This window comes from Musca vetustissima, unplaced genomic scaffold (assembly GCF_032173495.1).
Source record: "Musca vetustissima isolate MV318-11 ecotype Yass unplaced genomic scaffold, APGP_CSIRO_Mvet_v1 utg4050, whole genome shotgun sequence".
Lineage (NCBI taxonomy): Eukaryota > Metazoa > Arthropoda > Insecta > Diptera > Muscidae > Musca > Musca vetustissima.
In genome coordinates, this window is record NW_026874468.1 from 92780 (window position 1) to 106242 (window position 13463).

Below are 13463 nucleotides of genomic sequence, written 5' to 3' on the forward strand. Positions count from 1 at the left end.
CATAATTTGTCAAATTTATATTGACACTAGTATTACGTTGGAATCAAATCAGCTGGGATTTGCTGTTACCTTTTATAATTGTACCATGAATGTATATGCCGTTTTATGTATCCTACATTACACAGGGTCTGTCCTGTACTTCAGGAATCTACAAGTTTTTACTATTTGTTTCGATATCATAAAGGAAAAAAAGTGTAATCGGAGTAAAAAATAGTAGATTCTTGCAGTACGGGAACATACCAATAGTTTAATTGATATTATTAAAGGAATTTTAAAAACAATAAATATCATCAGATTTCACTTTTATGGTCTGTTCCCGTACTGCAAGAATCTACTGCTTTTTACTACGATAACGAATTTTCCTTTATGATATCGAAGGAAATAGTAAATTCTAGTAGATTCTTGCAGTACGGGAACAGACCCTTAATTTTATGGAGTTAACATCAGAACATGAAAACAACATATATCAGCGGATTTCTCAATCTTTAAGTTTATTGAGTTAACCGATATGTGCACTGAGCCACTTTTTCAGATGATTTTCATTTAAGGGGACCCCCACCCCCATTCTCGGTTTCAAAAAATTTAATTTATGGTCTGTTCCCGTACTGAAAGAATCTACTACTTTTTACTACGATAACGAATTTTCCTTTATGATATCGATGAAAATAGTAAAATCTAGTAGATTCTTGCAGAACGGGAACAGACCATTAGTATTATGATTTAATTCGAATCTATACTAATTTTAGAATGTTCCTATGAAATTTCAAGTGAAAATCTAAACAACTCTTGAAGATATACCATCAAGGTGACGTTAAGTGGAATTCTCAAACATTAAACGCATTTTTCTCCAAACAGCGTTTTTGCGAATGGCTGCCACGATTCCTTAAAAACTAATAATCCGAATCGAATCCGAATTTTGGTACGTTTCAATGTGAGTGTATAGCTATCGTATGAAGTTGGATAAATCCAATCGGTCAAGATCTTCCTTATTTGTTAACTTGGTTTGTGGTAAAAAATAGTCGATTTTACAAAAATATTTTTTCAAAGGTCCGCCATTGTCCGAAAAATGTGTTATCGTAGTAAAAAGTAGTAGATTCTTGCAGTACGGGAACAGGCCAATTGTGAATTTAAAATCGTTTACCGGTCCTTTAACTTGTTTAAATTAGCTCATTTTTCTTTTCAGAAACAAAATTACATAAAGTGAATAAACAAAATATTTTACAATGAAAACAACAACATTTGAATTGTTGGCATGCATGGTTGCAAATATATGAAAGTCTCATGTACAAAAATTGCATAGTTGTATTTGGATTTTTGAAATGAGACTTTATTACTTTTATTTTGCCATGAGAAAATAGTAAAAATTAGTGGATTTTTTAGTACGGAAATAGTCCAAATAATATATAAAAATAGTCAGTAACGAGGCTATTGGTTTTATCTAGAAACATTTCTCATAATTGGCAACATTAAACGTCTAAAGTAAAATAAAGAGTTAATCGGATAGTCAGCTGCGCTATATGGAACACCTATTTATTGTGCCATGATTTAATGTAAAAGGTAAATGGTGTTCAAAATAAATTTTAACTCTGATATTCCATTTCATTTCATGTCTGAATCCTCGTATGTGTTTTCCTATTTTCTTATTTTTACACGAAACCGACATTCATTGACATTTAATTTCCGTTACAATTCAAGATGCCCCACAGAGTTGTACGCTTTCTCAGCAATCAAATGTGTAATTTCGGCCACATTTAGCAACGAGAATATTCTTCAGCAACGAATAATTCAGCAAAAATCGAACGAATTGAAGCTACGAAATTTTTCAATCGGCCACATTATTAGGATCGTGACATAGTCAGTCAGAGTCGAAGCAGCGAAAAATTTTCTTTTGAGGAACCTGCAAAAGGTATGCAAAAGTTATTATCGAAAACAAATCAAACAGCCCAAAAAAACATCTATTATTTCAAGACAAAAATTAAAAAAAAAACAGAGTAAGCAAATTTTGATTTATTGAAATGGTTTTGTGTGTATGGAGAAAAGAAAAAAATGTTAAGTGATTACTGCACCACATTCTATATGTAACACACCGTCGTCGTTCATACAGACGAACGAACAAGAAGGGTGAGCTATACGGCAAGCAAGCCAGCAAGCTGCTGCTTGTGATGGAAGAAGAGAAAAAAAATTACATAACGACAAGAATATTTTTTTAATGAAAACTTTTTTCCATGGAGCAATAAATGTTCCGAGGCATTTTAAGTTTTATAGTTTTAAGATTATTTTTCAATGGTGTTGGGGGGGATACATTAATAATAAGGGGAAAAAAGCTATTATGTAAAAAGACCTGATGTGGAAGAAGAAGGGAGTATAATTTTTTACTCTTATTTGAAAATTTATAGAAAATTTTGGTTTTCTAAAACAAAAACAAAAATGAATGAAATGAAAATTTTTAAATGCACAGTTCAAGCGGAGACATAAAATATTCATGCGTTCAAGTTCATTTTTTTAAACAGGAATTTACGAAAAACACAAATACATTTCATTTCTACGCTATAAAAATATCAGACAGGACAAACATTCATCAAGCCAAGAGGCTGGCGGCGGTAACAGCCAACCATCCAAACAACATAACCAGTAATTGCCAGAAAAGCAGCAGCAGCAATTCAGCCTCCTCAGCCAATCAACTGACCACAAATCAACGCATCCCGGAAGCAGCTAATAAAATAGGCTGTTGGTTCAACCATATCAACACTTCGAAGAGGCAGTGGCCCATATAACGATAAAACAATCAAGTAATGTCCAATTATATTCAATTTTTTACAAATATTTGTCTTTAAACTAAAAAAAAAACAACTTTTTTTTTGCAAAAAGTTTCAATATTTTCTTGTTATATTCCAAAAAGAGAAATTTCAAATAGTTTTTTGTAACCTGGCAAAATTAACAAGAAAATATTTAATGAAAAAAAAAATCGAAACAAAACATTTTTTGAAGAGAAATTGTATAGCATGAAAAAAAATGAATAATAGGTATAACAAAAACAAAAAATCTGCAATGCAAACTCTCATGAAAAACAAAAAATTCTAATTATGAGGTTGATGGTTTGATTTGCAGGTACTTGGCTCACATTGGTGGCTTGGTGCTGAACAAACAAACAACCAAACACACACACAAAGCAGACAGCCGAAGTAAAAGCCCACAAATCTATCCTCATCATCGTCATCTACCTTCACCATGTCCAGTGGCAGTGGTGGTCAACAACGTATACGTCGTGATGATTTCGACATAGAGTCGTCGAGAAGCGACGATCATTATGGTTATCATCGCAGTAGTGGTAGTAGAGACGATAGGCGAAGTCGCTCAAATCGCAGATCTCCCTATAGTCGCCATCGCGATGATTATAGTCGCTCACGAAGTCGTAGCCGAAGTCGCAGCCGCCATGGTGGTAGCCATCGTCGTGGCAGTAGCCGCTACTCTGTTAGCCGCAGCCGCTCTCGTAGTCGTGGCCATTCCTCAAGACGACGCCTGGACAGTGGCAGTCAGCATTCTTCACATTCTAAAAGATATCGACGTGACTCACGCTCTCGCTCCTACTCCAGATCACGTTCCAGGTCACCGGCCTACTACAGGCGGCAACAACAACGGCATCGTGATGACTATGACAATGATAACAGAAGATCAGGTGGAGATTATAAACGGCGTGACAGCAAATCACGTTCCAGATCCCGTTCTAGATCTTCACATTATCGGGATGACAAGAAGGATCATGAATATAACAAAAAATCACACAAGACCAACTTAGAATCTATACATGAAAATGAAGCATCGTATGACAATTCTCAAGAATCCTTTAAAAATAGCCGAGACCAAGAGAACTCCTCCTCCTCCCCCTCACAAAATCTAGACGATTTACCCTTGCCACAACAGAAAAAGGAGGAAAATGATTCTTCGGATAAAGGTATTTACAGATTTGATGAAAACGAGCCAATTGATCGGGCTCGCATACATCGTGAAATGGAGGAGAAGCTGCGTCAAGCATTGGCCAAAGAGGGTAAAGTGTATCCACCACCCAAGCCCGAGGCCTCACACCCGGTCTTTGCCAATGACGGTTCATTTTTGGAGATCTTTAAGAAAATGCAAGAACAACAACAAATGCAGCAGGCGGTTACCAATAAACCCTCCACCTCAGCGGCTGCTGTTGTGGCGCCGGCTATTGTAAATCCTGTAGTACCCATACTGGCTGCCTCCTCGGTTAGCCCTGCAACGGCACCATATTTGGTGGCCACAGCCACAGGCAAAAGTGCACCACCACCACCCATTGTGGGTCGCCGTAAGGGTGGTAAGATTCTCAAAACTGGAGTGGTGGCCAAGCCAAAGGCCCAAACGGAAGTCAGCAATGATCCAAAGGATTTTTGGTCTTTATATTTGGCTGAAGTGAATAAATACAAAAACACCGCCTGTGAATCGGAACAAGGCAACAGGCCACTAATTAAATAAGCAACACAAAAATCTTGGAGAAAGAAGTAGAAGAAGAACAGCAAAAAATGAACTTGAAACAACATGAGTCTGTCTATTACTAATTGAACTGTGCATATAATTTTTTTATTTACTTACAATTAATTTTTTTATTTCTATTTTCATATTTTGTGTTTTTTACAACCCCACACACACTCTTTTTCCAAACGAATGAGAATAATTCGTTGTTATTTTTTCTCTTTATTTCCAATTATTATTTTTTTCCAATGAGAATCTTGAAATATTCTTCCCATTATTTTTTTTCTATACTCATAAGCATAGTTATAAGTAGTTGTAGGTTACATTTATATATATACATAAAATATGTATTACCCATATAAATTATATAATTATTATAAACAATGCAAATCCACACACACTGATACCCACACACAAACATAGAACATACATGCATAATTGAAGAAAAAATAACCCCCAATTTATGTTGGTAAACATAACCACAACACAATCTACTATCAACTACAATACCTATATAAATTCTGGAAGCCCTATAACCCCAACAATAAATAGTGACTATAAAACCAACAATGATCTTTAAGAAAAAAAAAGTACTTGAAATGTGTCTTTTGTTATGGTTATGAAAAAAACTTTGTTTTTGTTTGGTGAACTTCAACTGCTGTTGGAATCAATCATCAAAAGCGTGCAACTAAGATTTTGTGTAAGCCCTATGAAAAATATAATGGATATTGTGAGTGATCATTAGACATTCAAATTGTATTATATGTTTCTAATTTTTTTATAATTTTATATAATTTTTTTTGGAATTCGATACATTTTCTTGATAATAATTTAACCATGTTCCTCTAGGTCTAAATTTACTCTTAATTTATTACATTTTACCTGCTGCAGTTTGTAGTTGTTATAGGTGAAACCATATTAGTACCCATACACTTTTGCCAATGCCAACATTGCATATTTAGTGTAATTTTGAGTAGTGTTGAAATTATTCATCGAAAAAAATATTCATTAAAAAAATATTCATTACAAAGTCATGGTGGTTCGGAAAAATTATTTACTAAAAATTCAAGTTTTTGAAAAATTGTATTTTTAATCAACACCAGTATTGGTCTTTGAAAATATATTCTTAAAAAATTCACAACAAAATAATATTTAACCCCCAATTTATGTTGGTAAACATAACCACAACAAAATCTACTATCATCTACAATACATATATAAATTCTGGAAGCCCTATAACCCCAACATAAAATAGTGACTATAAAACCAACAATCATCTTTAAGAAAAAAAGTACTAGAAATGTGTCTTTTGGTATGGTTATGAAAAAAACTTTATTTTTGTTTGGTGAACTTCAACTGCTGTTGGAATCAATCATCAACTAAGATTTTGATTAAGCCCGATGAAAATGTAATGGAAATTGTGAGTGATCATCAGACATTAAAATTTTATTATATGTTTCTAATTTTTTTTTTTTTTTGAATTCGACACATTTTCTTGATAATAATTTAACCATGTTCCTCTAGGTCTAAATTTACTCTTAATTTTTTACATTTTACCTGCTGCAACCATATTAGTACCCATACACTTTTGCAAATGCCAACATTGCATATTTGGTGTAATTTTGAGTAATGTTGAAATTATTCATCGAAAAAAATATTAATTAAAAAAAATATTCATTACAAAGTCATGGTGGTTCGGAAAAGTTATTCACTAAAAATTCAAGTTTTGGAAAAATTGTCTTTGAAAATATATTCTTAAAAAATTCACAACAAAATATTTATGTCTGCGGTGGCCTTTGACAAAAAATACTCCTTAAATACTCAACGCATGTGGTTGTTCCTGAAAAATATTATTAAAATTACGCCCTTTTTAGTTATAATTGACAGAAATTAAAATCCAGAATTCGGTGTACTATATACAAAACAAAATGTGTAATATTGAGTTTCAATGAATTTACAAATTGTTAAGTTGGCTTGATTAATTATTATTATCCATACATCCATCACGAGATATGGGAAGTTCCGAAATTTCCATGCTCATAACATCGTTAATTATGGACATTTGAATGTATATTTTTGCGTCGGTTTAAAAAAACAAGTAAATGTTAAAAAAAAAAAATACGATCATGTAGCAAAAATTTGGCCAGAGGTTGGCTAAACAAATTAATATAAAAGAGAATCGAAAACAACTTATCTGTAACACAATTTACACCATTGATGCTCAAAACTTCCCAAAATCATACGTTAGCGTAAATGGTTGAAAATGTACTCCTATTTGTTCTCTTTTCCTAAGTCATTTTTGGTGATGAATTCTAAGTTACGCTCAGAAGATGTCTTGCATGTAAAAAATTGTTTGCTTTCACATTCTCCCCTTGTTCTGAATGAATAGGGAGACGCAAAAAATGCGACATGCGGATTTGAATTTTCGAAAATGATGGTTGAAAAAAATATTCGTGTTGCCATACTGTAATTTAAGTTCTAATGTGTGTTGCCCCATTGTAAATTAATTTTGTTATATTTTTATACCCTCCACCATAGCATGGAGGATATATTACTTTTGTCATTCCGTTTGTAACTCATCGAAATATTAATTTCCGACCCTATAAAGTAAATATATTCTTGATCAGGGTAAAATTCTAAGACGATCTAGCAAGGTCCGTCGGTCCGTCTGTTGTAATCTGAAGGAATTGAGATAGGTTGCTGAAATTTTGCACAGGTTTGTCGTTTGTCTGCAGGAAGGCCAAGTTCGAAGATGGGACATTTCGGTACACGTTTAGACATAGCTCCCATATAACGGTACCCTCAAATTTTCGGTATTTTGGGGTTCTTGAGCGCTTTTTTCAACCGAATTCGCTGAAATTCCTATTGGGTACTAAATTTCTCCACAAAAAGTTATGAATATAGGTCCACTTTTTCTGGTAGCCCCCAAATAACGGTACCACCTAATTTTCAGTATTTTGGTGGTTTTGATCATATTTTTCCACCGAATTGGCTGTAATTTAGTATTTTGAGTTCCTAATAGGTACCAAATCTATCCATCAAAAATTATGAATATAGGTCCATTTTTTTTGGATAGCCCCCACATAAAGATACCCCCAATTTTCGGTATTTTGGGGTTCTTGAGCGCGTTTTTCAACCAAATTTGATGAAATTTGGTACAGTGGTTCCTATTGGATACTAAATGTCTCCACAAAAAATTAAGAATATAGGTCCACTTTTTCTGATAGACCCATATAACGGTACCTCCAAATTTTCAGTATATTGGTAAGAAATCTCCACACCAAAAATTATTAATATCCAGCCCCCCATATAATCCCCTTTTTTATATTAAAATAGTTCTCTAATTTGTTCTAAGACTCTGTTGTAATCATTTCACCTGCGAAGGATATCGAGATAAAAAACTAGAACGTAAGGTTCCATAATGAACTATATATGAACTATAACCCGCATTTAGGCCTAGCACCTGTGTGGGTGGTACCAGAAGAAGTGGACCGATGGATTTGGATGATATCAAAATTTTCTGAAACAAATTTGGTCGGTATAGGTCCACATTTTGGTATTTTTCCTATATTTTCAAATATAGGGAAAATATATATGATGAAGGGTTTTCAAAGTTCGGCCACTTGCAGTTTGTAATCTCTGCTTAATTATTGCACAACTTTAATGGAATTTGGGTACATTGGGTACATATTGTTTATACCTTCACTGCAACAACAGTGGGTTCTAAAACGACAGTACTATTTTGAATATAATTTGTGTAATTTCAGATAATAGCTTTATTATCTTATGGCTATGAAATATTTTAACAAAAAAAAAAAACTATTTTGTACGTATCGCTGGTGCAGTAATTAAAAAACAACTCCAAAACAATTTGACTACAGAAGTGAAAAACTTAAAAATAAATATATAATTTAAAGAAAAAAATGCTTACTCTGTTTTTTAATATACAATACAAAACTCATATATTAGGACTGCAGAATCATTGTGTGCACTAGTTTTCATGTGTATCCGGTTTCGATGGGAAAGCTCATTATGTTGCTTTCCCATCGAGTTACTATCAAACTCCCTTGAAGTATTTCATTCATATTTTTATATATATTTTTGTTAATATAAAAAATAAGTTAGTAAGATACTCAAATTCATTCAGGAATTCTGTTTTACAATAGGCAATTTTAATTGTCTCAATTCTCTGTAGTTTGTCGTTGAGAGAGTTGAGGGGAATTACAAACCTTCACTTCTTTCAGCTGCAAATGGCGGAATTGCCGCAAGTAAAATTGTCTAACGTAAATTAGAACTCACGAAAATAACTTAATATGAACAAAACAGTATAGAGAAACCATACCCTATAAAAGCAATGATTCTGCATTTCCGAACTAACATTAATATTCAAACTAATATCCAATAGTTTTAATAACATTTCTTTGTATTTAAATTTTCTCTTATCTTATTTGATTAACAAAAACTAACTCTATTGCATTACATATTATGAAACCATGCCTAACCATGCTAATGCTTGTCTCAAAAAAATTAACTAATCTTCATTTGGATGCTGCTGCTGATGCGTATCTACCATGTATTCGTTCGCTACTCATTCTTCATGCTCCTCCATCCTCCCCCACCATATGTATATTTTTCTATAATAGAAAGTATTTTGAATTAATTTAAAACCTAAAATTTTCTCCATGTCATCATCGAAAAAAGGCAACACAACAACAAACATGACTAAATTGGAAACCGCTCCTTTTGATCCACGTTTCCCCAACCAAAACGTGACCCGTTACTGCTATCAATCCTATGTGGATTTCCATCGCTGCCAAAAGAAGCGTGGTACCAACTACGAACCCTGCAATTACTTCAAGAAGGTCTTCAATTCCATGTGCCCCAATGCCTGGATTGAAAAGTGGAACGATCAAATTGATGCTGGCACTTTCCCCGGCAGAATCTAAATGCAGCAGCTTCAGTATTGGTTAATTTGCTGTGCAGAAGAAGAAGTACAAGATGAAGCTGAAGGCCACTACTTCTACCATTCAACAACACAAACAAACACCTAGCTTTGTAAACTGTCGTCTATTGTTAATGCAATCCAAATTTAAATGAATTGTAAATTCTAATTTAAAATAAAACAATGAAAAAAACAAACGATAAATAATTATTATTTGAATTTGTAGTGTGCCATTATAATTTTTAAAAAATATAATGCTTTGTTGCAAAAATTTTAATGAGGCTACGTTAGTTAAGTAGTCACAATAAATAAAATAAATGTGCCCCTAACACAATACAAAAATTCGAAGTCAGATAGTATATGTATCTTGGAATGATCCTCTTTCAATGGTTTGTATAATTTTATGTAAGTTGATGATAAACTCACCTTTTGGTATTGGGAATCGAAATCATCGAATGGTAGGAGCTATATTTAAATTTGAATCGATTTCAACCAATCGCATGTCCTGCGACGGTGCTCTATTTTGTTTATACTCCACCATAACGTGGAGGGTATAATTCCGTTGTCAATACCTCGAAATATTCATCAATACCCCATATAGTATATACGTATGTTTGATCAACAATTATTATACATTTCTGTTGAAATTATACATTTCCAAATATTTAAAATCTGCAATATCAGTCCACGTTTTCTTATAGCCCCGACATTTTCGATATTTTGGTCACATTTTCAATGAAACTTGCTGATATTTTGGTTTTTTCTCACTGGATAGAAACATCTTCTTAACAAAAATTATCAACATCCACTTATTAAAGGTATCTACCAAATTTTGTTATTTTGAAGAGTTTGATCACCTAGGAGGGTTTGAACGGGGTAGTCACGGCAATACCTTACTTGGACACGTTTTCAAATCAAATTACCTCTAATTTGATCTTTCGTTTTCGCATTGGGTATTAAATCTCCGTATTTTTGTATTTTGGGGTTCTTGAGCTCGTTTTCAACCAAAATCGTTGAAATTTGGTACTTTGAATTTCTTATTGAGTTACAAATTTCCCCACTAAAAATTATAAATATAAATACATTTTTTCGGATAGCCCCCATATAACGGTACTCTCAATCTTCGGTATTTTGGGGGTTTTTATCGCATTTTTCGACCGAATTGACTGCAATTTAGTACTTTGAGTTCTTATTGTTTAGCAAATCTCCCCATTAAAAATTATAAATATAGGTCCATTTTTCGGATAGCCCCCATATAAGGGTGCCACCATTTTTCGGTATTTTGGGGGTTTTGATCGCATTTTTCGACCGAATTCACTGCTATTTAGTACTATGAGTTCTTACAGGTTACCAAATCTCTCCACTAAAAATTATAAATATAGGTCCATTTTTTGGGTTGCCCCCACAAAAGGGTACCCCAAAGTACCCCAATGCCCGAATTGGATGTAATTTAGTACTTTGAGTTCTTCTTATCATTCTGCATGCGGAAAATATCGAGATAAAAACCTAGGCCTAAATGCCTAGCCCCCATATAATAATACCTACCAATTTTCGGAAGTTATTGTGATGCAATATTGTTAGTTTCGAAATGGAGCTGTATCAGTCCTCATTAGGCATAGCACCTCATATAATGATAACTACAAATGTTCGGCAATTCCTACACGATATTATCAACATAATACCGCTTTAGGAATAGCCTCCAGGGACGTGCTTATACAATTTTTTTCTGCAATAACAATTTTCATATTGAACAAACAGTTTCCACCCAACATCCCCGTTTCCACGACAGAGGGGTCTACAATCCGAAACGACCCGAGTCTTACTCGGCCAACGTCTGTCACCTCGGCCCGTTGTGTAAAAGCAATAGGGCTGCCACAACAACAACCCAACCTCCCGAAATATAAATATTGCATTTTTTTTTTTTGCTGTGTAAATTGCATTATTTTTGGGGATATCGGTAAACACTCTGGTGTTTTTAAGAAAAATCTCCATTAAAAATTGTTGAAATTTGTATTTGGTTTACATTATGGTTTATATAAATCGGTTTGTAGAAATATTGGTATAGGTCACCGTTTTGATTTTTCATTTCAAGTTCCTGTCAGTACCTATGGATATCCAAAGTTCGGCCCGGACGAATTTAACTCTTTTTTTCGCTTGTTCATTCGATTATCAGGTATAGTCATCATATAATGGAGCCTACCTAATTTTCGTTATTTTAAGGATCTCAGGCATGTTTTTCAACGATTTGGCCTTCATTTGTAGTATTTTGGGAAAAGGCTTTAGACCGTTTGTAGGTATTTAGGTCGGTGGAGGCACATTTTCCAACCAAAGTAACTATATTTTAGCATTACAAAGGGGTCAGCAATTTAAACGAAATCTATTAATATTTAAGTAAAAACATATCAAATTTGATAGTAACAATTATACAATAGTATATATATTTACAAACTGGAAATATATCAAGTATATATGTGTGTGTATTTTCCCAATGGAACGAACATAGGGATACATAACAATAGAATGATTACAAGTTATAAGGAAACTACATATTCCAAAACAGAATAAAAAAATGAGAATATGTTTTTAGTTTTCTTATAAAATTCTTATAATAAATACATGGCAAAACATTTCTAAATCGGATAGGTAACTAAAGTAAACCGATGTTATTAGACAACAATAGGAATTGCATTAATGATGGTGGTGCCTCAGTTAGGTACTCCTCCTTTCATTAGTCACATGAACCATCTAACCAGCCATCCCTCCATCTTTCGTTCACCTTACTGCAATCGAATATGGGTTTACCCAATTTCGTGTTAACTCGATTGTGGAATTCACACAACCACAATGAGAATTCCTTTTGTGAATTCACCTGAATGGGATTTTCTTTGAGGCTATAAGGAGATACAAATGATATTTTTATATTTCGTGATTAAGCTAAACAATTGCATCATCTGTGAATACTTACTCTTTACGAAAATCTTGGGCACAATATTCACAGGGATATAGCCGGGAGAGGACATCGAAGAAGGTTTTCACATCCTTCTTTTGATTATCGGTGGGATTATCTGAATAGAATGCCGCCATGGTGTGTAACAAACCCCAGGTGGATTGACCCAATCGTGATTTATCTAAGGGACAATCTTCACGTGGCATATTTGAATCCTTTGAGCTACCATCTCCTCCTACTTTGGATGCGTCTTTATTCTACAATTTTATACAAAATAATTATGGAATGTTTACCAAAGGGATTACAATGCTTACATCAGTTGCCTTTTGAAATATGTTCCGCTGTTGTTTTGACCATGATTTGAAATCGGTACATGTCCGACAATTGCTATCCGGTTTAGTTGGCGTACCATAGGCATCGTAACTGGCCATTTTTTAGCAGTTATTTGTTATCGTTTTAATTTAGCAATTTCTGGAAATTTTTTGTGTTAAATGTAGTTTCATGCAAGTGAAGTGCGGCCGAAATTGAACAGAACAGCTGATCAATGTTGACAATTGAGAACTGTCTTAAAGAGTGCGACAAGTGCTGCCAAGTTTTGTTTTCGTTATGCATATGGGTTGTTCACATGCTGTGATTTAGTTGCAAGGTGGGCATTCACAAAAGGACGTCTTTCGAATATCTCGATATATTAGTTTATTAAATTCTATATCAGATTTTTTGGATTTAAATTCTGGTGCATTTTTTCCCTTCGACTTATTTTGAACATAATTTTATGGCGACTTTTTCGCATTCTCACTTTGGCGTTTTTCTTAACGAAGTTTGAACCCGAACAACATCAGTAGAAGCAGGATAAAGCTCAAACAGGAATAAAGGTGGAAACACGTAAGAGGACTTCAGGCTTGGCTGTTAAGTTGGCTTATTTTATTGTAAAAGAAATCAAGTTTGACTCTGATATTCCTTTATAAATTGACATTTAATAAAAAGTCAACTTAACAGGCCTGACTTCTCGTATGTGTTTCCCTTAAAGATTTCCCTGAACCAAAGAGGAAATTTATAAATAAATGACCAGGAAGAAGTCCCTTGAAG

The 13463-nt window shown here is 33.7% G+C and overlaps 3 protein-coding genes across 3 annotated transcripts; 2 read left to right on the top strand and 1 right to left on the bottom strand.

Moving 5' to 3' along the window:
* Positions 1 to 3228: 3228 nt before the first annotated feature.
* On the top strand, positions 3229 to 4505 carry LOC133333900 (serine/arginine-rich splicing factor 4). Its single transcript, XM_061542216.1, has one exon. It carries the CDS (start codon positions 3229 to 3231, stop codon positions 4489 to 4491), a length of 1263 nt encoding a protein of 420 aa, XP_061398200.1. The 3' UTR covers positions 4492 to 4505.
* A 4665-nt stretch (positions 4506 to 9170) lies between these two features.
* Positions 9171 to 9572, top strand: LOC133333910 (cytochrome c oxidase subunit 6B2). Its single transcript, XM_061542227.1, has one exon. It carries the CDS (start codon positions 9171 to 9173, stop codon positions 9432 to 9434), a length of 264 nt encoding a protein of 87 aa, XP_061398211.1. The 3' UTR covers positions 9435 to 9572.
* Positions 9573 to 12158: 2586 nt separating this feature from the next.
* On the bottom strand, positions 12159 to 12853 carry LOC133333921 (FAD-linked sulfhydryl oxidase ALR). Its single transcript, XM_061542238.1, has 3 exons — positions 12688 to 12853; positions 12396 to 12609; positions 12159 to 12321 (listed from the first exon to the last, which is right to left on the bottom strand). The coding sequence occupies exons 1-3, from the start codon at positions 12806 to 12808 to the stop codon at positions 12159 to 12161; spliced, it is 498 nt and encodes a 165-aa protein (XP_061398222.1). The 5' UTR covers positions 12809 to 12853.
* Between the last annotated feature and the right edge of the window lie 610 nt (positions 12854 to 13463).